Consider the following 26,492-nt stretch of genomic DNA (forward strand, 5'->3'; position numbering starts at 1 on the left):
GCTTGGCTCTGCCACCTCCCAGGTTCCACTGCTCACTGGAAATGGTCCTGGACAACCACACGTCCATCTGAAAAGACTAGACTGCAGCTGGGCAGCCTTGGGGATGCCCTGTTTGGAGCAAAAAGGGAATGGCTTTTGCTTATACCTTGAATCTGTGTCAACCAGTCAGGCTGGTTGTAATGCTCGGAGGAAATGGTTAAAGTGTTGAGAAACACCAGGACAATGACCAGCCAGTAAAACGTGACGGACTTCACGGCAGCCCTACACCTTCTGCGACTGAAGCGGTTCCAGCGGCGCCAGCGGCGGCTGTAAGAGAAGCAAACGTTACCCGCTGGATGACAGACAGACCCAGCACCTGATCAATATCGCTAAGGAATGACTGTACTCTGGAGGTCCCCACCAGGGTCAGGGTGCAGGGAGGACAGAGGAGAACAAATGACACAGAAATGACCAGACCTCCTAAGACAAATAACGGTGGTTTTAAAATATGACTTTTTAAAAGCACAGTATTGACTTCATCGTGCTATCAGTTTCCTTCCTATGGCTTCAGATAACCCCGTAATTTGTCATACTCAGTCCTCAAGCCGGTCAGGAATCTAGATGTTCAGAGTCACCAGCTTGTACACATCCACATTTCACATGCCCACCATGAGGCTCTCGGGTCTGACTGAGCTGTCAGTGCAGAGACGCCAGCTTATCATCCACATATCTTGCAGCACCTCGATCATCATGTGGAATTTATCAGGTAGCCAAGGGCTCCAAAACCTGAGTTTTCCTTTTAGGGAACCCTTCAGTCCTTTCGTAAATCTGGGAGGTAGCTCTGGAGCCAGAGAGAGTCATCAATGCTGAGTAGGACATGAGTCTTACTCCTGAGTCATCAGGTGCCCTTTCTAACTAGCAATGCTCAAAATATACCTTTAGGAGGAGAGCTAATATTGAATCATGTTTCCATACAAATAGAATGAACTGAGCCAAACAGACAAGCAGCATGTTCTCTACCAACTCCCAGTTGCAGTATGTAATTAGAATATTCTCTACCTCAGCCTGTCTCCCTACGGGAAATATTCCCTGCCACAGGACGGTTTGGTGAAGGGGGTCTCAGAGAAGGGCTAGCCAAGTGGCAGTGTCAGCCCAGTCCGGGCTGTGCTCACAGACTGGAGTGGTGGGCGCTTCCTCTAGCACTTGAGTCAGGAGAATCTCCAGGCCGTGTCAAGGCTGCAGCCCTGGCTGACTCAGCTGCACTGCTCTGCTAAGAACACTGTAACCCAGGGACCAATGAAAGACTTGTGCCAGCTCTTTGGCAAGACCTGGAACAAGCGAGGTGCATTGTATTCCTGCTCTTGCTATGTGGGTTTCCGATGGTAACAGCAGCTAGAAACATGATAACAAGAGTAGAAAAATTCCACTGAGGACACTCAAAACTGTTCCCACAAGACTGGGTTTCTCGCATGATGCATAATGCAATACACACGAGCAAGGTGGCCTGAATGACATCCAGCCCAAGGGCATGCAGCCTTGTCCCTGCAGCCCTATTCATGCTGCAGGAACAAGTGACAGATGTCTCCCAAGTCCAGGGGAGGCACGGTCTGTGACCCCATCCTGTAACAGTATGAGGGCTGTGGCAGGCAATTACTCACACCAAGTGCTACACCCAGGGTACTGGGTACAGGAGGAAGGAGAAGGGAGCTACAGGCTGAAGGGTCAGGGAAGGCTTCCTCAGCTGAGGTTTGGGCTGGCTCTCTCTCGACAGCTGAATAAGGATTAGCCAAGGGTAGACAGGGAGAGGGGCAGGGAACTCCACTTGGCTCCCGCCAAAGAGACTGGGTGGGAAGAACTGGACTGTGTGGTCCATTTGACAGCTGGAGAGCAGTCCAGAATAACAAAGTGCGAAGTCTGGGAAAGTGAAGTTGCTCAGTCGTGCCCGACTCTTTGCGACCCCATGGACGGTAGCCTACCAGGCTCTGCTGTCCATGGCATTTTCCAGGCAAGAATACTGGAGTGGGCTGCCATTTCCTTCTCCAGGAGGTCTTCCCAACCCAGGGATTGAACCCGGGTCTCCTGCATTGCAGACAGATGCTTTACCGTCTGAGCCAGCATGAAAACCGAAGTCTGAGAGGAGTGTCTAAATACCTCAGAGGTCAGAGGGTGATCTGGGGGCCAAATTATGAAGAAATTTAAATGCCCTCTGGCAAGAGGAAATTCATGAAAGTGCTTTTCATTATGAAAACGCTGTTTTTTTTTTTTTTTGTCCTCGCCACACATGCTGTGGGGTCTTAGTTTCCCAACCAGCAATCGAACCCATACCTCTCTCATTGGGAGTACACAGTCCAAACTACTAGACTACCAGGAAAAGACCCCTTAATTTTTTTTAAAACAGGTTTATTAAGATATAACTTACATATGGCACAATTGACTTCATTTTAGTTCTAAAGTTTGTAATCACAACCACAATTAAGATGTAGAATATTTCTATCATTCAAAAAAATTCCTTAATGGCACTTTATAGTTAATCCACTGCTCACCCTAGCCCCTGAAAGCTACTAATTTGTTCTCTTTCTCTATTATTTTGCTTCATTCAGAATCCTATCAACAGAATCATACAATATATAGCTTTTTGGGACTGGCCTCCCTCATTTAGAAAAAGCTCATTTGTGACCCATTTGTGTCATTGATCTCTCAGTAGTTTTCTCCCTTCTTGTCGCTGAGTTTCAGTCCATCATGTGGATGAACTATAATTTGTCTGCCTTACCATGTGATGGGCATCTGAGTTATTTACAGCTTTGGGCAATTATAAATAAACATAAAAATGTTGTATGTATCAATTATACTTATATAATATTTATGAATAAACATTCATGCAAAATTTTTTGTGTAGGCATCTATCTTCATTTTTCCTATATAAATACCTTAGAGGTGAACTGCTGGGTCATATGGTAAATACGCTGGACTTTGTAAGACACTGACAACTTGCTTTTAGAATGCTGTGTCACCTGACCTGTAGCAGTGTATAAGAATTTCCACTGATTTGCATCCTTGTCAAAATGCCAGCTTTCAAAATTTGATTCATTCTATAGGTGCATCATGGTATCTCAATTGTGATTTTAATTTGCATTTCCTAATGACCAGTGGTCATTTCATGTGCTTATTTGCCATCTACATGGACTATACTCTGCCAGGCTCCTCTGTCCATGGAATTCTCCAGGCAAGAATCCTGGAGTGGATTGCCATTCCCTTCTCCAGGGAATCTTCCCGACCTGGAGATTGAACCCAGGTTGCCTGAACTGCAGGCAGATTCTTTACCATGTGAGCTACCAGGGAAGCCCCCTCTATGACTACAGGCCTACTAAAAATCTACTGTCCATTTTTATTGGGTTGTTTTATTATTAGTGATACTATTCTTATGTATACTGGATACTAGTCCATTCTCAATTCTGTTTTGCAATAATTTTTTCCTCCAGTCTGCAAATGATCTTTTTCTTTTAAGGAGCAGTAGGATGGGGAGCCTGGTAGGCTGCCGTCTATGGGGTCGCACAGAGTCGGACACGACTGAAGCGACTTAGCAGCAACAGCAGCAGCAGTTTTAATTTTGATGAAGTCCCATTCATCAGTTTTTCCTGTTATGACCAGTGCTTTGGGCGTCGTACCCAAGAAACTTTTGCCTAACCCAAGGTCACGAAAATTTTCTGTGTTTTCTTCTAGGATTTTTACAGTTTTACAAAAAGAATTCCATGGACTGAGGAGCTTGGTGGGCTACAGTCCATGGAGTGGCAGAAAGTTGGACACGACTGAGCAACCAACATTTCACCTTCTATTCCACTTGAAGTGAATTTTTGTACACAGTAGTAAAACACTGTTTCTAACTGAAAAATAATACTTATATGGGAAAGTAACAAATCACTGGTATACAGTTCAATGAGCTTTTACCAACTGATTATGTAACCTGGACTCAGAGCATTTCCAGCCACTCAGAAGACCTCTTGAACTTCCTTCCATGGACAATGTTTATGGCAGAAAAGTGACAGGAAGTATCTCTCTTAGAGAAATGACTCTGGGAGGGTATATAAAAAGGGTTGATTAGTAGGCAAAACATTATTCATGGTTGCATCTTACTGATCTGATTTTTTTTTGGGGGGGGTGGTTCTTTGGCACCTACTACAGTTCTACAAGGCAGGTACTTACTGTTTACTGGGCAGGTTGATCTTCTACATGAATGTTAGAGCCCAGAGTATAAAAAATATCAGGTCTAGAGCCATTCTACATAAAGTTCAGAAGTTAGAACATAAAAAGCCCACACAAGTTTAAGAAAAATTATGGAAAGAAGATACTGACCTGAGCTTGGACTTTGAGATGGCTTGACTGAAAGAAAGAAAGAATATGATTCCTGTTAAGAAGGCTCCAGGATATGTTCCCCTCCACCTTTCAGCAGAGATTCCATAAAAGCCATGCATGGAAGCCTGGATCCAGCACCCCCGGCTCCCGAAGCGAGCCAGCTGGGGTGAGCATGGAGCAGGGGGCCAGGCAAGAGAAGAGTCAGCTGCCTGAGCAGCCCTGGCACAGGTGGAGATGACAAGGGTTCTTCTCCCCCCGCCCTCAAACTGCTCACACTGCAGCCAGCGGGGCTGCTCTTGCCCACAGCTCAGCCACGCATCTCCGTAACAGCACGTGCTGCTGCTACAGTGAGAAGAGCCCTGGGCTTGGAGCTCCAGCTCTGCTCTTCACTCACTACAAGAGCTCAGGCAAGCAGCACACCTCTCTGAGCCTCAGTGTGCTCATCTGTAAAATGGCAAGACAAATCCATTCCCTACCTACTTCATGCTATTGTAGGAGGGCACAGCAAGAAGGAGGAGGAAAATTTACTTCATAAACTGTTGAGTTTCCTGCTCCTAACATCATTTTTATGAATCTCCGCCAAGGAGATCAGATTCTCTTAGAAATGACACCTGTACTCGACAGGCATTAAGACCTAAAGGACACCAGCAGAAAGCAAACAAAAGAGAATTTCATGGGGCTCCCCCAAAGCAGGCGGTGCTTGGTGCACTGCACGCAGCTGGTGTGCCTGCTCCTGCAGCCCAGTGCATCCAGAAAAAAGCCAATGTGTGCTCATGTGAAGGCATCCTCCAAGGTTAGGAGAAGGGGGTGCAGGGCTCCAGACAAAGTGTATGAGCCGAGAAGGGCAGGGTCTCGTTATCCAGCCACTATGCATGAGGTTGGGAGAGCCCGTAAATGAAGGAAACTTAAACAGGGAGCACATTCTATGAGCAAGTCTGCCATACAAGCCCTTCAAAGCACTGACGCCAGCACCAGGCCCAGAGAAGCCTTTACCCCCAGCGCCGACACCCAGAGGGCCCGGCCTTGGCAGCGCCTCTTCTTCTCCACCAGCACCTAGTGGACACAGGGGAATTGCCAGGTTACCTGGCTCAGCCCGGGGCAGGTTCCATCTCAGCAGGACAGACCGCTTTGGAGGACGAGGCAGGTGACATGCTGGGGGTCTGGGGGGCCAGGGCTAGGAGGGGGACCAAGGGGCCCAGGGTGAGCCAGCCCACCCCTCTTGCATCTGAGGCCATGGCTCCAGGCTCCACTGAAACCTGGGTGACTCACTCATATCTGCTTCTCTAAGAAGCCAGGAGGAGCCCAGAGGACAGCGCCTCAGCCCCACTCACCAGAGACTCCCACAGCAGCCTCGGTTCTCGCCTTCCCCGCTCACGTTCTCTGTGTTCACAGACTCCGTCTCACTGGTGGGCATGCTGGCTGCGGGGAGAATAAACACTTTAGATGGTGCCGTGGCTCCAGGAGTTAGTGACGGACAGGCAAGCCTGGCGTGCTGCCATCCAGGGGGTCACAGAGAGTCAGACACAACTGAGCGACCGAACTGAACTGACTGACTGGATGCCCTGCGCACCCAAGGATGGGACAAACGCAATCTCTGCTTCCAGGATGAGCCTCTGGGAAGCTGGCAGGAGGGTGAGGAACATGATGAAGGGTCCCCCGGGACCTGACTGGCAAAAGGAAGTGCTGAGAAGCCAGGTATCTCCACAGAGGAGCCTTCACTTCCATGATCTGCCAAGGAAACCCAGAAAGTATCCCAACAGGAAGAGAAACCCACTATCCAACTTCCCAAGGAAAGAAGCCTGGGGACCAAAGTGAGTCCTATGGCCGTCAGTGCCAGCTTACTCCTCTGATTTCCAGGTTTGCCCTGAGAGGCCGTCACAACGTCTCAGTTACAGCTACATCTTTTCTCGTCCCTGTAAGAGGTACTCTAGAACATCTGTGAACAAACCTAAGATTTCATAAACAAATTCTTACTTTAAATATACTGAAGGAGAGCAGATATTATCAAGGGAGGAGCATATGAAGGTACCAAGCAAAGAATCTCTTTGAAAATGGAAGTATTCAACTCATTTTCCGTTAATCCTATCTGATGTTCTTCTGCCCAGTTTGTGAAGCCATGATGCTGAAGAATGTCAGTTAGATTAATAAAAAAGACACTGTTGACCAAAGATGCCTGCGCTAGAGCTCAGAATACGGTCCTATGGGGGAAGAAGGTTTTCTCCCATCCAGCGACCAGAGGGCAAAGCTGTCTGTGGTCCTAGCACACCGGTGTCTCCGGGCACTTCTTCCTTCCCCACAGCACGGCATCAAGCAGAAGCCGAGGCAAAGCTGAAATGTACCCACTCAAGTCAGGAGGCCCAGGGACCCATTCAAGAGTCACCATCTGGCACATGGGTGTTTTCTTCTCCTTCACTTGATTGAACCCTAGAAACGTCACTAACATGTGCTGGGGAGCAGGCGGCAGAGGAGGCTGGACACAAAGAGGGAGGCAGCTCTGCACCTGTCCTGGAGGACCCGGGGAGAGGCAGCCCCCAGTGGACTTCAGTCCACCGAGACCAGAGCTGCCTCAGGGGTTTGGACACGTGCTGTAAGGAATGACTAACTCTGCTCTGGGGTTAGGAGCCATCATTGAAAGTCGAATAATGGGAGAATCACCCCCACGTGTGCATGTCTTTGCCCTGATGCATCATTGTGAGCTGCAGCGACCTTCTGGTTTTGGAGACCGGATGGCGTCAACAGGAAGGCCTTTCCCCTGCAAGCCCTAACCATACGGCTCCTCCTCTGAAGGATGCCTGGGTTTCATCTGACAGTGGTGCCTGGAGTGCCATGGGGAGTAGTCTGAGGCCAGCCCAGAGAGCTCTGTCAGTGCAGCTGCACAGCTGTGGACCCTGCTCGGGGGAGAGACAGGGTGTGAATGACAAGGATGGACGTGGACCTGACTTGATGGGCCCAGAGACCTGAGAAACATCTCTTCTGTGGCACCAAAGAAGACCCCTTCCCTTCTGTGAGCACCCAGAGGACTGAACCTGCCAGGGTGAGGGGGTCTCAACAGCCATCTCCAGGCACACTGAGGCAAAGGCTTCACATGGGAAGGCAAAATGAGCAGAATTACGGACAATATAATACAACCAGTACTCTCACAGAATAACCCTTTTCTTCCTTAGTCAAGTCAAAAGAAACCAACTACAAATTTGATTCACTTTTTCACAACTCCAAGCAAAAACACAGACACAAAACCAAACAAACCATAAACAAAAACATCACAATCCAATCACAGAAAAACCTTAAAAAAAAAAGCTCCATCAAGAGACATAGTGGCTGAATACACAGGAGGCTGCTCATGCAATTTGCTTCTCCATGACTATTCCATGTCTGACTTCAGCAGAAAGACTAAAAAGTCATAAGAGTCAGCCAAGTTCATTGTTACACGTTACTCCCACAGGGTCACCCTTTTCTTCAGGAACAGGACAAAGAAAATCATGGTGGGAGATCCTTACAGATATGACCAGGAGTCATCTCTGTGGAATGTTTCTCTTGGTGGTTACTGCCACCACAGACAGAAGCTGAAAGCAGCAGGGTGGTGGGGGCCACTGGGTGGACGAGGGTTCTCAGGCCTCAGTGGGGTCCTGGCTCTGCCCTGGGCAGTCCCACCTCTCTCCAGGCTTCTCCAGGTCCTGTCTGTAAAGTGGGAACACTATCTCTGTGCTCTGGAGGGTCACTTTCCTCTACAACAGTGCAATACTTCATGGTTCTAATATTAATCATGTTGTAAATTCAGCCACTATGTCCAAGAAGAGCAAACTTCTTTTCATGGGCGAAACTCTGGCTTTTTACTCTCTGGGGCCATGTCCCATGATGATATCAATAGAATTGCTGCGTGTAAGTTCTGGGAGTTGGTGACGGTCAGGAAAGCCTGGTGTGCTGCAGTCCATGGGGGCTGCAAAGAGTCAGACACGACTGAGTGACTGAACTGAACTGACTGAAATTCAGTCACTATTTCCAAGAAGAGCAAACTTCTTTTCATGGGTAAAACTCTGGCTTTTCACTCTCTGGGGCTATGTCCCATGATGATATCAATAGAGTTGCTGCGTTTCACTCTTAAAGCTTTTCAAACGATCTGATCCAAACAGATAACTCACAGCCTGCCCATGGGAAAGGTGGGGGAACATTACTTTGCATTTCTGGTTCCATGTCAACTAGTGAACGAAATGCACAAGCTGCTCCCTAGACTGAGGTTGGAGGTACAGAGATAAGAAGTCAAACTGAACTCTCCAAGCAGAAACAGGCTAACTGTGGGGCATGGCTTTGGGGCTGCAGTGAAGGAAAGACTCCTCCTGCTCACCAAGCAGGCTCCATCCTTCAGGTAGGAAGGGACAGTGGTTGAGAGCAGGCCTCTCAGGTTGGCCAGGTCTAACTTTACCCCCATATTTGTGACAGAACTTCTCCAAGGCTTCATTTTCTCATCTGTTAAAATGGGGCATACTTTAACTTTACAGGGCTGTGGGCAGAACTATAAGGGAGGAGGTACAGAGTGATCCACAGTGTCAGGCTGTCAGTGAGGCTCCTACATGACGAATCCATCAGCTCAGGATAGCTTTCCTGGAGCTCCCTGGAAGCAAGGGAACTCTCTCTGGATGGTCCAAGTCCAGGATCACTTCACCCCACCCACTTCTACAGCCACACAAAGGATCCTCATGTGAACAGCCTTCCACACATCTGACCCAGCCTCAGCCTGCACTCCCAGTTGGTATCACATTCTCTGCCTTAAGCAGAGTTATTTTAACCTAGCCTGTTGTATCGAGAGCAACTTTTCTGTCATCCCTATTTGACAGCTGCAGAGCCACAGAACACTAATAAATAAATCTGCTTTGGAATCATGCCCCTGGGGGCTCAGGAGGAAGAGAGGAAGGGGCAGGTAGAGGAAGAGAGCAGTGACTCCACCAGAACGTGGTGACCTCATTTGGCCCCGGAAATAGATGTGGATCCAGTCCCTCCAGCCGAGCCTCAGAGCCACGCTCTGGCCAGGGCCCTGGCAACCTTCCCATCCCACCTCTCCCTCCCTGCCATAGGAGTGTTCCCTTTTTCAGACAGGGCCCAGTGGGCATAACCAAGGAGCTTGTTTGTACATTAAAACATTTCACCCTTCACTTGCACCAGACATTCATTTTTCTTTTAACATTCCTAAATTGATATGCACTTCATTTCACTTAGCCCCAGTAGGATCTCATCTACGTCTTAAAAAAATCAAGACAGGAGAATCAGAGACTGTTAGAACTGGAAGGGGCTGAGGACATGAACGAATGCTGGGATTTCACAGATGAGAGAAGCGACCTGCTTGCCTTGGGACACACAGTTCAGATGTGAGAGGAGAAAGCTCTCCTGAGCCACCCTCACCATGCAACAACCCCGTGGCTTTGGTACCTCCTTAAATACACTGATGTATGATTCAGTATCAGTACGTTGGTATGTGCACTGGTATACACTTAAAAACTCCACAAATCAAAATGCTCCCAAAACCAAGTAAGCCTGTTACCTGCCAGCCATGCTGTGCTGTCGCTGACCCTCATTAACCCCTGGAAACCTGGTGTAGAGCCAGACCACTTCCAGGAGATCAGTCCAGCAAACGGGGAGGGGGGTTATACAAAAATACAGGTGTGCCAGGGACTACTGGGACTTCATAAAAGCCCAAACAGAAAGACTCATAAAAGCCCAAGGAAGTAAACCAATGGACGACTTTATCAGAACACGTGGCCTTCTCCCTAACCGGCTACCTTAGCATCAGGACTGCCCCATTCAGGGTGACCGCTCTGTCCCTGTGAGCATTCAGCATTCACTGCTGACAAGTGACTAGGTCTAATTAGGGCTGCAGCAGAGAGACCCCCTCAGACAGAATCCAGACCCTCCTGTAGAAGAAGCCAGGGCCATCTGCATGCAGAGAGGCTATCAGTCCTTTTTCCCTCCACATTTCAGGAAATTTTAGAGCTTTGTTGAAGAACTTTTCATTTTTTAAATATAAATTCGAGAGCAATTTTCAGTGACTCCAGCTGAAACCAGGTATTAGGACAAGCCTGTGGCCTATGCAGCAGTGCTGCCTGGCCCTGCATCTGCCAGGCACTGGGATCTCGAGGGAGAGCCCCAGGGCAGACCCCTGGGCTTCCAGCATGTGTATGCTGAAAAGGGGCCTCCAGTGGTAGGTTGGCGAGGGGATGGTGCCAGCCAGCAGCCGGGACACCCTGGACTGTAAGTGAGAGTTGCCAGGGCCTCCCGGGCAGCCTGGCTCAGCGCCTGCTCTCCATGGATAGGAGAGCACTATTTCTTTTTAGGATTTAATTGTAGGGCCTGGATGTCATCATGGGTGATGCCACATGAAACAAACCAGGAAACGTGCTGTTTTTCAGGCCAGCTCAACAGTATCTTCACCACCATGTAAACATTCCTCTATCTACCGTCTCTCTGAAGAACAATGCACTTCTTAACCGTATCCGCCTGGTCTGCGGATTCAGAGGGAAATCAATGCACAAGTGCACGCGTGGATGTGCATGCCCAGGAGTAAGAGTGAGTCTGTGTGCGGATCCAGACAGGCAGCCCCCAAACTCTGGCCCCTCCCCCCACTCATAGGCACAGCAAAATCCCAGACCAGCTTCCTGTCTCCAGGACAGATGTCAGAGAGGCTTGGTCTCTGTCATTGCTGGGACAAGTCCCCTTTCTTCCCAGGGCTTTGTTATTGCATCTGCAAATGAGCTATTGGTCAGTTTCATTTCTAAGACCCATTTACCTCTGACCTGACAGGACTGCTGTAAAGAGGAAACACCTACAGGTTGTCTGGTTTTACTCCCAGCACCAAGGGGTTTTCCTTGCATGCCCTGCCCGCAGGAGGTAAGCAGTACTGTGAAGTCACAGCCCACCCCTCAGGAGGGTGTCCAGGAGCCCAGCAGTCAGCCTGTAACGACTGGTTCCAACTCACCCCCAGGCAGAGTACCCTGGGGAGTGCAGCAGCACAGGAAGGAGCAGCCCCCGGGAGACCCTGGCGACCCTTGCCCAGTGAGCCCTGAGCTCGGCAGGCCCCTCCTGGAGCAGGGCACACTGACAGCCTCGCTCACAGATGTCCAGGGCCTCTAGGAACCTGGTTCCCCTGTTCTCCATGAGATGAACTTTCTTGCACACTCAGGGGTCTCTTCGGCATTTCCCTCTGTGCCCCAGCAGCCTAAAGCGTCTTACTCTTTCCTTTCAAAGGCGGGGGCGGTCAGGTTAGATAACTGAGCAATGGCAGGATCATAGCTGCCTTCCTTGGGGACAGGGGCTCCGCAGCCAAGATCTTGTGTTTTTGTCTCATTTTCATGACAAGTATGAACAGCGCCATGATGTCCCCTGGAGGAATCTGCTTGTGCTTGCTAGGGGTGACACACTCAGCCATCACAGGCTAACAGACTCTCGTTGCTGTAAAGAAGCCAGGCTCGTGCTGGAGAATGTGGGTCAAGGCCAGACCAAGGTTTCTCTGTCTAAAGCAAGAATCATGCCCTGCCAGCAACTATTTCTGTATGACCAGCAACAGTGGGAGCACGGCATCCCCATGAGGGCTCCCACCCCAGTAGTACCACCAGTAATGCCAGGGGCCTTCTTTTGGGTCTCTAAGTATTTCATTAAATAAAAAAAACTCCACCCCCAACAAAATATAGCAAGTTTTCTGAAAAGTTACACTGCTTCCTAATCTTGCAGATCTCAAGACTAACCTGGAATTCTCAAGAATCCTTGAAAAGTCACAAGGCCCAAGCACCAGCTGAGGAGGGGGGCCGCCTACGAGCTCAAGGAGGGGGTCTCTCCTCCCCTGGGATAGGAACCACTTATCTGCTCATGTAACTTCTCAGAGTTGGAAGCCTAAGTCAGTCTTTGCAAACTTTTTTCTCACACCATCACAATATTTCCTTAGTGGAAGCCCATTTTTCCTGCAGAGGCCTTAGGAGGTCCCCACGCCCAGCCTCTTCTTCACAAACCCATTCCCAGCACTGCAGTGGCACGAGCCAGCTGTCTCCACCCCAGATTCAGGCCCACTCTCAGCCAAGTTCCTTCTCTTAGAGCCACCACATCTTCTCAGAAAGGGCTCATATCTGTACCCACTCTCCCTTTCCACTTTGGGACCTTCTGAGGAGAGTAGGACTCAAATACTCCTTCATTCAGACCCCCAAGACTTTCTCAAGTCCAATTCCCATCGCCTCTGTGCTCGGCATTCCCACGAGCGAGCAAACAGGGCACCGTGAACTCTCTGCTCTCCTGGCAGCTGGCATTGTGCCCCCAAGCCTCAATCTTCTCATGGAGGCTCCTCCAAGGTTGTGTGGCCAGGGCCGACCTTGGTAGCAGCAACCACATGTGCACAGGAAAAGCACAGCGATGGCTCGAGCAGGCAAGACACCAGCTGTCTGCATAACTGCCCTGAATGGGGTTGGTCCTGATGCCAAGCCCAGCGATTCTGATGGCAGACTGTGTTAAGCATTATTTTAGAGCACAGACTGAAACTGTTTCCCACATAAGCCCTTTCCCCATTCCCATTTGTAAAGGCAAGTGCCCCCAAATCATGGCATCCTCTAGAAGTCTATTTTTAACTTCATTCTTGAAACTAGCACTACTAGCTTTAGCCTGGTCCTGGGCAAACCAGCCAGGGACTGCAAGACGCAGAGGCCAACTGAAACGTGTAACCTGGAAAAGAAAAATCAATCAAACAACATCACTGGAATTTCCAAACAGTTTAGATTAAAAAGCATCATTTGGGGGGAAGTGTTTAAAAAGTCTGTCTTCCAGTCTAAGAATATTCATGCAGAATTAAATAAATCTTCTGAGTTGGTTCAGCTGCTTCTTTAAAAGGTACAGTTCAAACAAAGAGGAAACTGCAATGCTGCCTTGGCTAAGACACATATTGAGGGAAAAGACAAGAGGAAAACAGCACAAACAAGTTTCAAGGAAATGAAATGAAAATACAGGCATCTCACAAACACACCACCCAGCACATGCACCTCACACCATGCCATGTGGAAGGAACAGGCGTCAGAGGTTTTGGGAGAAGAGTCTCCCAAAGAGGAAGTTCCAGCTCAGCAGTTTACCGTGATCTTTAGCCCTGCGTTGGCGAAAGCCGCAAAATCTCCTTTTCTTCTTATCCTCTTTTAGCAAGTCGGCCACTGTGACCCCTTCAGTGGAACACAGGCAATTTCATTATGCTTCAGTAGAGGGCAGCAACAGCAATGCCAGCAGGCCGGAGGATGCTGAAGGCGGCCCCATCCTCCGGCTCTGACAGGCAAACCCCAAATCTGCCCTCCTCCCACGGAGAAATCTACAGTTCAGGACCTGACCGATTGGCAGTGAGCATGCACCTTCTGTGGCTAGCATACTATAACGCCTGTCTTCAAAAACCTGTCCATGGACACAGTGTGGGAGGGAGAGGGTGGGACAAATGGAGAGAGGGGAACGGAAACCTACCATTACCATACGTAAAGCAGCCAGCCAGTGGGGATTTGCTGTGTGACACTGGGAGCTCAACCCAGTGCTCTGTGACTACCTAGAGGGTGGGAGACAGGATGGAGGTTCAAGAGAGAGGGGACATATGTATACCTGTGGTTGATTCATGTTGATATATGGCAGAAACCAGCACAATATTGTAAAGCAAATAGTTTGCAAAAAAAACAACAACAACAACAACAACTACCTGTCCTAAATATACAACCAATTAACCCACTCTGGACAAGCGTTCCCAAGGTTCGGCTTCCCCTCTAGGAAGGGCATTAGGGAGAGGGCACATCAGCAGGAGTCCTAGGTGCTGACTGGCTCTGTGAGTCCAGCCAGCATCACCCTATGCAGCAGGACACTTGGGGTTAAAGCAGTGGGTTCTGGAGCTAAATAGAACAGGTCTAATCCCAGCCCACCCATGGACTGGCTGAATGACTGTGGATGTGCTACCTAACGGTGTTAAACCTTAGTTTCTTCGCTCATAAGATGTTAATAACGGTTGAACCTGCACTTCAGAGAGTTGCTCTAAGAGGTGAATAGTACATACAGTGAAATATAATGATACAAGCACTGGCTAGGCACAGTCAACCATGAAAACTTCCTTGTCCGGGTCTCAAGACAACGATTCCAGGGTCTCCAGCCTCAGACAGCTCTGTGATACAAGGGCTGCTCCAGGCTGGCGAATCACTGTAGGAGGCGCCACATGCCCCAGGGCAGCGCAAGGGTAGCAGAGGGAATGGTGAATGGACACAGGGCAAGCTTTCACGCACGGCTGGTGACAGTGGGAAGTGGTGTCACTCGGCATAAGGCTCACATTTCTGATAACGGGCCTCCTCTGGGACCCAGAAAAGCCATTCGTGGTCATCGCTCCCACAGGACCCTGGGCACCAGTGGCCACACAGGTGCGGCATTTGGGGGCTAGAGGCGGTCAATGTGCAGACTACGGCAAAACCTCGGTTCAAATCCCGGCTCTGCAGCAGTCATGCAGCCCCGAGAGGCTGCTTCGTCTCTCTGTGCTTCGTTTTCCTCCTCTGACGAGGTCTTGCCACACAGTGGTGTGAGGAGCAACAGACTCGTGTGCCCATAGCCCTGAGAAGAATGTCTGGCACCAAGGAAGCACCTGGTTAATGTGAGCAATGACCTGGTGCTCTTTCATTCAACAAGCAGCCACTGGGAGCTTGGACATGTGACAAAGACCCTGCCAGGTGCCAGCCGCCCCGTGCAGAGCCCCGTTTCTGCCTCCATGGAGCTCCCAGTCCTGCGGCAGAGCAAGCCAGCGATCACGTGAACAAGCATAAAACCACAACTCTGGTAGCTGCTGTAGAGCCCACATGCGCTATGGACCATACAGTCCACTGTGGCAGCTTTAAACTGGCCATTTATTGAAAATAGCCAAAATGTTGTTTCAAAACATCGAAGGATATCCACAGAACACGGTTCAGTGAAAAAAGACAAGTGGCAGGGCCATCTGTGCTGGGCAGTCTAGTGGTGGGGACCAGGGAGGGTGCTGTCTGTGCAAATGCAGGTTCTCATGTGCCCAGCCGAGGCCAGAAAGAGCAGGCTCCCAACTGCCAAGCCTGCTTCTCTCTAAGGAGAAGATGAGCGAATTATCATGCTCTATACACCTCGGTATTACATGAACTCCTTACAGTGGGCAAATAGCACTTATGTAATCAAAGTATATTAAATACAAACACTGCCCTGAGTCAGAGCTTCACAAACCTGGCTGCCTCGTCACAGTGGTGCAGCCATCCCGAAGTCCATCTCCCACCGGCTCCGAAGAGGCCAGCCCCCGGCGGATGATGGCTCCCAGGACCACCCGGGGTTGGGGGGGTGTCTCCCATAACCCCAGCCCTGGGCTCCCTGCAGAGAGGGCAGTTGCCCTGGATGTGTGTTTACCCTATGCAGCTCTAACTGCTGCTGTTTGCTTGACAGCTTTTAATTGAATGTTTTCCATTTTGAACTTGTACCCTGAGGTGGTTTAACCGTGATGAAAGCAGTTTTGTAAATCAACATTTGTGAAGACACAACCTTTTTCAACAGGACCAGCAAATGTCCATGCCTTGTGCTTGCACACAGCTTTGCCATCTCTGGTTTTCTGCCCACCCCACAAATCAAACACAGCTGTAAAAGGCGTCAAAGTGACACACACAGGCGGGAAGTGACAGCTGTGGCACCCTCGTGTGCCGAGGGGGCAGCATCCCGGTGGGAGGCAGGCAGGGACAGCGCTCACAGCCTCCAGGACTGACCTGGTGAAGAAAACACAGGGCTCCCCCCTGCAGTCAGGGCTGGCGTGTCAGCGTGTCCTCCACTCCCTTCTTCGGGGCATCCTACATCCCCACTGACAGGGATTACTGAGCATTCATAGCTCCCTCAGAAAATGCCTTGCTTTTCTGGCCAGAGTTTTAGAATGAGCTTCCTTTAAAAGGATTTCATTATTTTTAATGCTTTTTTTTTAAAGGACTAATCACTGACAATGAGAAGAGTTTAAAATAGAATGTGAGGCTTTCAGATCTTAATGGCCCCAGCAAAACTCCATTGTTCACTCAGAAGCAGCTGCATACATCTAAAAAATCACTTTGAGATTTGGCAGAGTTTCTTAAGGAACTTGAAGCTCAGCAAAAAGTTAAATAAATTATCCTTGAAAATATCCCATATGCTCAGGAACTAACTTCCAAGGGAATCTTGTCCATTCAATTAATTGTGTAACACTAGCTTTCTAACAGCAAATGTAGGGAACAAGCATCATAAATAATCTGTGGACACACAAAGCCAGAGCTACCTGTCACTGTGGTACCAGACAGCCCTAAAGGTAGGGACCCCACTGCCTCTCCTCTGTCTTCTTCCAAGTGTGACACTTGGTATGTTGGCATTCAGGAGTCCCCAACGCTGGTTTCACACTGAAACCTCCAGGGAGCCACATCTGGGTCCCGTCACCAGTGAATCAGCATGGGGGTGAGGCATGGCACTGGGATGCAACCCCACTCCCCAGGTGACTGTCACACACAGCTAGAGTTGGGCACCACATGTGCAGACAGTGACATTTAGTAGATCAGAGAGAAAAGATAACGTGAGCACATCTCCAAGTGCTTGATTTGACATCTGTTCTCTGACACCAAGGTAGAAACCATCTTCAAGGGCCAGCAAGCTGGGCTGCTATATCTCAAAAGTGACTGAGTTGACAGATTTGTTTTCTATCAATACTTGAGAACCTTGGAGTTCTTAAACAGTAAGGAATAGGGATGTGGGTCCTAAAACGTGTCCTCTCTCTGAGTTTGGGTAGGGATCTAGTAGAATGTCCAAAAACAATTTTGTTTCAGGTCAGGTTTTCCTGGAGTTTGATGACAACAGCAGCAGCAAGTCCTCTGACAGCTGTGGCAACTCCTACCAGTTATGGAACACTTAATCCTCATGACAATCCTGTCATGAGGCAAACATCTTTCTCCACTTCCAGCAGGAAAGGAAACTGGGGCTCAGCGATGTTGGGTAATGTGCCTAGTGCTCAAGTCACTCAACTCGACTGTGGCCACCTCCAGAGAAGGGGCGTGGCCATGCTCTCCAGGCCCGCTCCTGTCTCCCATGGGCTTATGACACCTGCTGTTATCAATAGTCCCCCCTGTCTAGGCTGAGCCTCAGCCACCACGGAGGCCTCTTCTCACACTCTTACTCAATTCCTCCATGTCTGGGAAGAGACCATCCCACTGCACCCCCAACCCAAGTGAAAAAGACACTCAGTGGAGTCAGCATCCCGAGGTGGCACGGGCACAGGCAGGAGCTCCCCCCGCCCTTCCCCAGGGAGGACACAGGGCAGGGCTGGGGTGTGGGGTGAGCCTCACAAGCTCGGGGAGGACATCGGCAATGCCCACACTTCACGGGCTGGTGACAGGTACAGAGACCAGATTCGGCGTGGACGGGTGGTAAGCCAGCCGCGGTCAGCGGGCCAGGAGGGCCACAGAGGGGAACCCCTCCTCCCTGTGTTTCTGTGACAAGGGGGGAACGGCTGGCAGCCACGGAGGCCCCAGCGAAACCCTGGCAGGGCTGCGCCCCCAGGAAGTCTGGGCCGCGGGGGAATGCACTCGCTGGGAGGGGGCTTGGGGCTCTCTTCTCAAGTCAGTTAAACCTCAGCATGGTTCCCACAGCCTCGGATTTACATTTCCATTTCCAACCCTGATGCACCGGGGGTCTGGAGCTCTGAGGACTGGGGAAATACCAGTCTCCTGGTATCATGTTCTCACTCCACAGGACACCCCAGCACCTGGCAAATGAGCCTACAGAGTTGGCGTGCCCCAGAAGGAGCTGCCATTCCAGACCAATCGTGAAGCCGGTCCCACGTGCTGACGCAGAGCCTCGCTGCATAGAGCTGAAGCCACGGCGCTGACATCCCCGAGACACAGAGCAGCTTTCTGGGGATCGGCGCTCCCATTACACAGCGCATTCTGAGGCTCTGCAACTTTTAAGGGGGCTTACTTTCTTTCCTTGCTTATTAAGAAATACACTTAGGGGTTCTGAACATGTGTACCACTCTACCTTGTTTATGCCATTTCATTAGCGTGAGAAGCACTCCCCCTCAACCTTCCACAACCAAAGGCTATACTTGTCCCTCAGAGCGCAGAGGGGACACAGCCTCTCCCGCAGGGCCTCCCCTGTATCCCCCCTCATCCCACATCCCCACGTCCTCCTTGGGCTCCCACGGCAGACTGCGGGCCCTTGGTTATGATGCCGGCTTCTCTGCTCTGTCTCACACTAGATGCTGTGGGAAGGTCTCCTCAGGCAGAGGCATTGATTTTGCCATCAGACGTTTCCTCACAGGCAGAGGCAGGACACAGGAAATGCACTGGACCCTCAGAGCAACCAGGAGACACTGGTTCAAGTCCTGCAGAAATCCCTACTCCTCAAATCACAGGCCACAGAAGAGTTTCAGTACAATGATGCTGGCTCCACGAGGTGGACCCTATCTGTGACTAGAGCGGGGAGCAATGAGGAGACGAAACGACATCTGCCTGCAGGAGGACCCTGCTCAGCCCCTACAGGCCACACCAATGCTGACAGAGCAAGGGGCCCTGCTCAGAAGAAGGGACAAGACCTGTGTCTGTTTATACACAACAGGTGACACGCTGGGCTTAGGAGAGTGGGGCAGGGGGCTGGTGGAGCCCTGCGGGGCAGCATCAAGGCCACAGCTTGGGAACCAAGAAGAAGACAGCGGGACAGGCAGCCCTGAGCTGCAGGCTTGTCCCTGGCCTCGCTGCAGGGACAGGTGCTCTGTGAAGGCCACGGGATTCACCCCCTCCCTAGGCAGAGCTGAGCCAAAGATGTGTCGACACTCCTTACACCACGTCATCAGATGTGGAGCTCACGTGATTGTCCACTTGGAAACCCTCACCTCATAGCTGAGGAACTTAGTCTGATAAAGTGCTCCCTGGTTCCTTCACCCTCAGAGGGCGGCCCCCAGGCTCTCCTTGAGGAGGCAGTGGTGCAGCCTGGGAAGCAGGGGGCCTGCACACACCAGCTCCCCCCTTAGCCCACCCCCCAACCATGAGCACACAGGACTGAGTCAAGTGTGCATCCCTGATGACAAGAAACACTCTCCACAGAAGCAGAGGCTCAGAGTCCCAGGCTCGGACAATCGCGAAGGCCAACTCGCTCAGGCACGTGCTGACCCTGGGCCTCAGCCTCCGCTCACCCATTCTCCCTGCACACCCCTGGCTCCAGCCATAGGAGTAGCCCTTCACAGCCTCCCGGAGCCTTTGTCTGCCCACCTTCATGTTCTCCTCCTTCACTGCCTCAACTCAGGACGTTCTGCCTGACACATCTCAGGTCCATCCATCCTTCAGGGCCCAGGGCCCACTGTTCAGTCCCAGGCGATCGTGGCCAGCCCCCATCCCCCGCCGTCAGCCCCAGGTACACAGCCTGCCTCCTCTCGCGACCTGCACTCCTGTCTCCTCGTGCTGCATCCACTTGGGTGTGGGCCCGTCCTCCCCACCCCAGGAGTCCTCCAGGCATCCGCACGGCCTTGCTGAACGGAGGCCTGACTGCATACGGTCTGAGGGTTCTGTGCAGGACCTGCTCAGTCATCTTCCATGGGGCAGGGCCTAATCTGGTTTCCCAGGCCTCTCAATGGACTGGCACCGTAGGTCTTTACTATCAACTAGTCTAGATTTAAAACCTATCACAAATGGCTTATGTCAACTCTACTGCTGAATTTCAATTTCCCCTTTTACCGGAGGCACAGACCATTTCAAGAAGAGTAGGAGCAAGAAAAGCATATGATAAAAGAGATGCTTTGGGTGATAGTGATAATTCCAGTGGTGGACTGAACATAGACCTTCCTGCTGCAGGAAAGTCCCCGGTGCCCAGTGTCCCAGCGTGGGGGACCAGCTAGGTGTGCTCTGGAGCAGCCGCATGAACTCTCATGCCTCCTAACACTGCCCTAAACACTGAACTATTGTCTTCCAGTGGGCGATGAGCTGATTATTTGGCATCCCATGTCTGGCGCAGATGGAAGCCACTTCAAGGAGCTGAAGGATAAAGTGGCCCTACTCTTCAAGGTCCCTTCCAATAACTCACTCTGAATTGGAGGACCCACAGTTTCATCTCCTCTGATGCAAAGCACATACTCATCTTACCACACCCTTGCCCCAGAGCTGAGGCTTATTGTATTCCCAGGGCACAAAGAGCATCCAGCTGACCCTCTGCAACCAAAAAGCCACAAGACAAGATACATATCTGAAGCCCACGCCACGCCCCAAGCAGAAATGCAGAGTCAGTGCAAATGGGCTCTCTGATGTGCAGGCCCACATCTGGAGAGCTAGAGGGTGCTCTGGGTCTCAGAGCAGAAGAGATACCTGCCGCAGGCGGGCATCTGAACGGCACATGGGCCCTGTCGGTCCCGAGCAGCAGAGGTGTCACTTACTATTTCGTTTGCTCTCTTCGCCTCCTTCTTCTTCATTCTCAGGATCAATGTCTTCTGCTTGGGTGATCCAGTCCAAGTAGCCCTTAAGATCCTCTTCCAGCTGCTGCTTCTCCCGGAGCTTCTGGAAGTCTCCCCGTGCTTTCGCTTTCTCCCTTTCCTTCGAGAACTCTCTGAGAAGGGCAAAGAGAACGGGCACACGTCAGGACGTCCCGGGACACGCCCTGAGAGCCATCTGCCCGGCCGCACAGCAGTCTCGCGGCAGGACACACGGCACCAAGTACAGCCACACGAGCACACAACAGGGGCCACACACACGGACAGGACACACACCAGTGCCTCCCAAGCAAGACTGTGGGGGTCAGAGCTGCAGAGACCACGCCAATGCACATGCACGCCCCTCAGAAAACCAGCACCCCTTAGGAGCTTTGCACTCCCAGTGAGCCGAGGCCCCAGATACCATGTGCTATCACAACAGGCCCTGGATTCCCCCAGCAGGGGCCTGGACTCAGAGATGTCCCTCTTCCTGCAGAGCCTCCTGATAGCGGGCCTGATGCTTCAAAGAGAAAGGACCAAGGGGGCCAAGCTGTGGTCCTAGGGGGCTTCTTTCATCCTTGGAGGTAACACTCAGCATCCTAATGTGTACTGGTCCCTTTGTGGGGTCCATGAGCCTTGAGACCCCACCCCCACCCTCTGCAGATCCAGCCAGAGTAGCGGACAGGCTCAGAGCAGAGAGCCCTCCCCCCACCCAGACAGCCCCGCTCCCCTCTTCCCAGACAGGAAATGGAGCACCCGTGAAGCACTGTTATCTTCCTTAACTGTCGCTTCTTGCCACGATCTTTCCCGCCAAAGTCCTCCCCATAGGAGGGGAAAGGGGAGCGTGATTTGTTGCCCATTTATGGGAACACCTGCCCTGGAAAGGCTCTGGCAGACGAGGAAATGTTCCCAACTGTTCATGGTTTACTCTACTTTTCCTGTCTGCAAGCCTGCATCTCTGCATATATACAGAATCCCACATTGGCTGAGGCAAGGCAGGAAGTCAGGTGGATGATTACCCAGTTCTCATATACGAGGAACCATCTGCATTTCCAACCGTGAACTGTTACAGGAGCCAAGGTATGCGTGTTATGGATTTAGGAAGTACGATCACAAAGCTGCTAAGAAAGCAGATGCGATAACAGGCAGTGCAGCTCCTGCACAGGGACCGCTGGATGCCGACGGACGCCACGTCTGCCTTCCTTCCAGTCTAAAGCCAGCGCGTCTCCCCTGCCAGGATCTCGATAACCCAGCCCTACCGAGGAAGGGCAGGTGACCTGCGTAGAGTCAACCTCTACTCTCTCTCTCCCTGCCCTCCCTCAGCTCTGGGCTGTGGGTGGGCTGAAGAGACACCTGAAAACCTAGTGACATGGATGCTTCGGGCAAGAAAGCGGATTCCTCCCCAGGGTGCCAGCTCCTGCCCGCCCCTACTAGAGAGGACACCTTCCCTGCCCCTAAGTTTTTCAGATGCCCCAGGATCTGTCCTTTCTGCTAGAGCTGGTCTGTCCCACCTTCACCTGCTGAGAAGTGAGGCGGAGGCAAGGCTGTGGGGCATCCTGAGCCTGGCTCTTGGGGGGGCCGACTCAGGGGATTCTTGGGGTAAGCGGAAGCAGATCAAGGCCTAGAACCTCCTGGGGAGACACCCTCCCTCTCAAAATGAAAGGCCTCTGAAGGCAGCCCCTTGCTGCTCACAAGAACCATATCCTGAGAACAATATGGGGCTTCTCAGCCTTGGCTTCTGGAGATACCAGACCTGAATAACTCATTCCTGGGCAGGTTCACGAACTGAATCTCAGCTCTGAAAATGTCACACCTGAACCAGAATCTCCTCCTCGAACAAGTGGAGGGCCTGGAGTGTCACGTGTCAGTGTGAAAATGCGTCACATAATCTGTTCTCTTAAATACATTGTAGAGACCAAGTCTGTGGGCCTTCAAGTCTACTGTTTACCAAAAGTAGTTGTTGTTGTTCAGTCACTACATCGTGTCTGAATTTTCGTGACCCCATGGACCGCAGCACCCCTGTCTCCCCTGGCTCCCCTAACTCCCACAGTTTGCTCAAATTCATATCCACTGAGTCGGTAATGCTATCTGACCACCTCATCCTCTGCTGCCCTCTTCTTCTTTGGCCTCTAATCTTTCCCAACAGAAGTATCCCAGCATAAACCTTTCTCTGAGTTTGACTCTGAACTCGAGTACTCAATTCACATGAAAATGTATAAACAGGGTATTCTGATTCTGGTTACATATCTCATCTGAGTCTTGAAAAAAAAGATTACTAAGATAGCAGAAGAGTCACTCTTAAGTTTCACAGGGCATCTGGCTTTAGTAACACATTTCATTAAGTCTTTTTACATCAGAAATACAAAAGACCTTCTAACAGGCTGCATCACTATTGCACATTCTGGTAGTTGGGATACAGCAAAATACACCTAGGTAAAATCCTTTTGTGACTAGAATTTCTGAGACTAAAATACACTGCCAAGTTCTGGCTTGTAGCCCATTTATTGTGAATACTAAAGACTATTATAACTGTTCATGTAGCAAAACTGTTAATATAAACTCTCCGAACTGATTCTAGACAGTTCTGAATGGCCTAATACTTAGCAGGCACGTAACCTTTCCTGATTTGGACAGAACTGAGACTGACAAGGCATAAATCTCCTGTCGGCTCTGAGATGAGGCGGAGGAGAAGGTGCAGGGGGTGGGCTCTTTGTGACCAATTCAGCTGCCCCATCGCTCCTCTCAGACCACACTGGGCTCTAAGTCTGAGACCTGGACTCTGTTCCCCACCCTGTCACTTTCTGTGCCTGAGCTTCAGTTTCCTCACCTGCAAGACTGACACGCTACCTGCTCTCCTGTCTCACAAGGGCAAAGCCAGGTGTTCAACAGGGTGCCATCATGAACATCGCAAAGTACTGCACAAACATGAAGTTCAAAAGCATAACATCTAGCTGTCGAATCTGGGTATAATAAAAGGCAACTAGAACTAGAGGAGGTTACTCGCGTACTGAAAGGAGAAAAATTACAAACAGCTCTGAATGGGCTCGAAGCTACATGATGCCAGCGGAACTGAGGGAGGCACAAAAGGACACGTGGGATCCTAGGACATGGAGTGACCTCAAAGAGCCAGCAAGTACCCCATCAACCCTGTACTGCTCTCTGCTCAGTGGAAAACAACTCGTTCACAACAAACCCTGCATTCCATAAAATCTCACCTGAGTCCACTGAAAAGTTATCAACTTCAGTGGATGAGGAAAACAGTTTTCCATTTCATGTAAGAATCTGTCATTCTAGAAGCCTAGTACTAAGGGACTAAGTAACACTCACTATTATAAAAGTTAATTTAACAAGTCTACTGGTAGAAACCACCAGACTTTCACAAGTGACTAGAAATCTGACAACTCACATGTGAGAGAAGCCTACCGGTTGCAGATAAAGTCAAAGTTGCTCAGTCGTGTCCAACTCTTGAGACCCCATGAACTATGTAGTCCATGGGATTCTTCAGGCCAGAATACTGGCGTGGGTAGCCCTTCCCTTCTCAAGGGGATCTTCCTGACCCAGTGATCGAACCCAGGTCTCCTGCATTGCAGGGGGATTCTTTACCATCTGAGCCACCAGGGAAGTTAAAAAATACTGGAGTGGGTAGCCTATCCCTTCTCCAGGGGATGTTTCCGACCCAGAAAATGAACCAGGGTCTCCTACATTGCAGGCAGATACTTTACCAGCTGAGCTATCAGGGAAGCCAAAGGGAGATTTTAAAAGTGCTTGGAGAAAAAAAACACATATATTGTGCTACCCTTTGGAGGCAAAAGAAGAGAAAATAAGGAAACCTTATCTGAAGGTTAAAGCACAAAGGGATGGATCAAGGGACTAGAGGGCATCTGGTAGGAGCGGCACTAAGGGCACCTTTTTCTACAGTCTAACTTTTAGAATCATGCTAATATTTTAAACATTAAGTTCTTAATTAAATCAACAAAGATAAGATGGAGAGAAAACACCCTTAAAGTACAAGTGAAATAAATGAATCTGATTGTTCTTCAAATGAGTGTCATAACCACCCTGAAGGAGAGAGACACAACTAGTTCAAGTAGTTTATGAACATTTGCTGTACACTCTTATCATCTGGGCAGGGATGGCGTGAGGGTGGAACCACAGACAAATGCTGAACTCTTTTCAGTAAGCTTGTTTGTTTGCAGTGATATGGATGAAACCTTGCTGAAACAACATTAGATATATTATAGGATTTGGCATCCGGTCTATGGGGTCGCACAGAGTCGGACATGACTGAAGCGACTTAGCAGCAGCAGTAGCAGCTCATCACTTCATGGCAAATAGATGGGGAAACAATGGAAACAGTAACAGACTTTATGTTACTGAATCACTGAAGATGGTGACTGCAGCCATGAAATTAAAAGATGCTTGCTCCTTGGAAGAAAAGCTATATCCAACTCAGACAGCATGTTAGAAAGCAGAGACATCACTTTACCAGCAAAGGTCCATAGTCAAAGCTATGGTTTTTTCCAGTAGTCATGTATGAATGTGAGAGCTGGATTATAAAGAAAGCTGAGTGCCAAAGAATTGATGCTTTTGAACTGTGGTGTTGGAGAACACTCGTGAGAGTCCCTTGGGCACCAAGGAGATCAAACCAGTCCATCCTAAAGGAAATCAGTCCTGAATATTCACTGGAAGGACTGATGCTGAGGCTCCAATACTTTGGCCACCTTATGCGAAGAACTGACTCCTTGGAAAAGACCTGATGCTGGAAAAGATCGAAGCCTGGAGAAGGGGACAACAGAGGATGAGATGGTTGGATGGCATCACCGACTGGATGGACACAAGTTTGAGTAAGCTCCGTGAGTTGGTGATAGACAGGGAAGCCTGGTGTGCTGCAGTCCATGGGGTGGCAAAGCGTTGGACACGACTGAGTGTCTGAATGAACTGAGGATTTCACAAATGAGTTGATGTGTCAATGCACTTGGGAGCCAAGGTTCTCCCTGTGGAAGGAGGGACACAGAAAGATGGGAGAGGGACAGTTAGAAAGAACCCTTTGGGGATGGACTGCAACTAGGATGCTGACGTGAATTCATGATTTCTAAAGATGTACACATATGACTATATGTATGTAAATGTATCTACCTCCTAGCTCTGTCAGAAAGACCTAGAAACAAAGACATTCCCACTGCTGGTAGCTATGAGCACACCTGGCATCCAGATCTTGGTCTCTAATACTATTTCCCATTATAAAGATCAGTGGACTTTTGAGAAATGGCTGATTCCAGGAATGAGGCAGAGCAGATACAGGACTAAGAAGATAAGAAAGTGCTTAAAAAAAAAAAAGAAAACAAAAGCAAAATGTGATGGGATATGAGAAGCCACTGGCCAAATCTGAGATAATCTGAGCCCCTGAATACCTAAAAACAGTAAAGAATTTTTTTAATATTAAAAAACCAGTCCACATCCCTTACAGATAAATTAAAAAGCAGACACAATATTAATAAAAAGTGATTCTGAGTAAAAGACATCTGGATTGTTTACTAAGCTATTCTTCTTGCAACTTTTCTTGTATGTTTGAAATCACTTCCAAGAAAAATTTGTTGAAGTATTTGGAAAATGTAATCATTCTGAAAGTGAAAGTGAAGTCGCTCAGTTGTGTCTGATTCTTTGTGACCCCATGGACTGTAGCCTACCAGGTTCCTCCATCCACGGGATTTTCCAGGCAAGAGTACTG

At 49.9% G+C, this 26,492-nt stretch overlaps 1 protein-coding gene across 5 annotated transcripts in view; it reads right to left on the bottom strand.

Annotated features, from left to right (window-relative positions):
• The window catches only part of CACNA1D (calcium voltage-gated channel subunit alpha1 D), a 351,812-nt gene that overhangs the window by 87,962 nt on the left and 237,358 nt on the right, over window positions 1-26,492 (bottom strand). For 3 of the 5 annotated variants that reach the window (XM_069561588.1, XM_069561589.1, XM_069561587.1), the window contains exons 9-12: window positions 20,732-20,901; window positions 5,661-5,748; window positions 4,330-4,356; window positions 146-306 (exon numbers count right to left, since the gene is read on the bottom strand). In XM_069561588.1, coding sequence (XP_069417689.1) covers window positions 146-306; window positions 4,330-4,356; window positions 5,661-5,748; window positions 20,732-20,901 — 446 coding nt within the window. Of the gene's footprint in view, window positions 1-145; window positions 307-4,329; window positions 4,357-5,322; window positions 5,383-5,660; window positions 5,749-20,731; window positions 20,902-26,492 lie in introns of all 5 variants that reach the window. The other 2 variants (XM_069561585.1, XM_069561586.1) reach the window with 1 other exon arrangement.

The sequence above is a fragment of the Ovis canadensis genome, chromosome 19 (genome assembly GCF_042477335.2).
Source record: "Ovis canadensis isolate MfBH-ARS-UI-01 breed Bighorn chromosome 19, ARS-UI_OviCan_v2, whole genome shotgun sequence".
In the NCBI taxonomy this organism is placed as follows: Eukaryota; Metazoa; Chordata; class Mammalia; order Artiodactyla; family Bovidae; genus Ovis; species Ovis canadensis.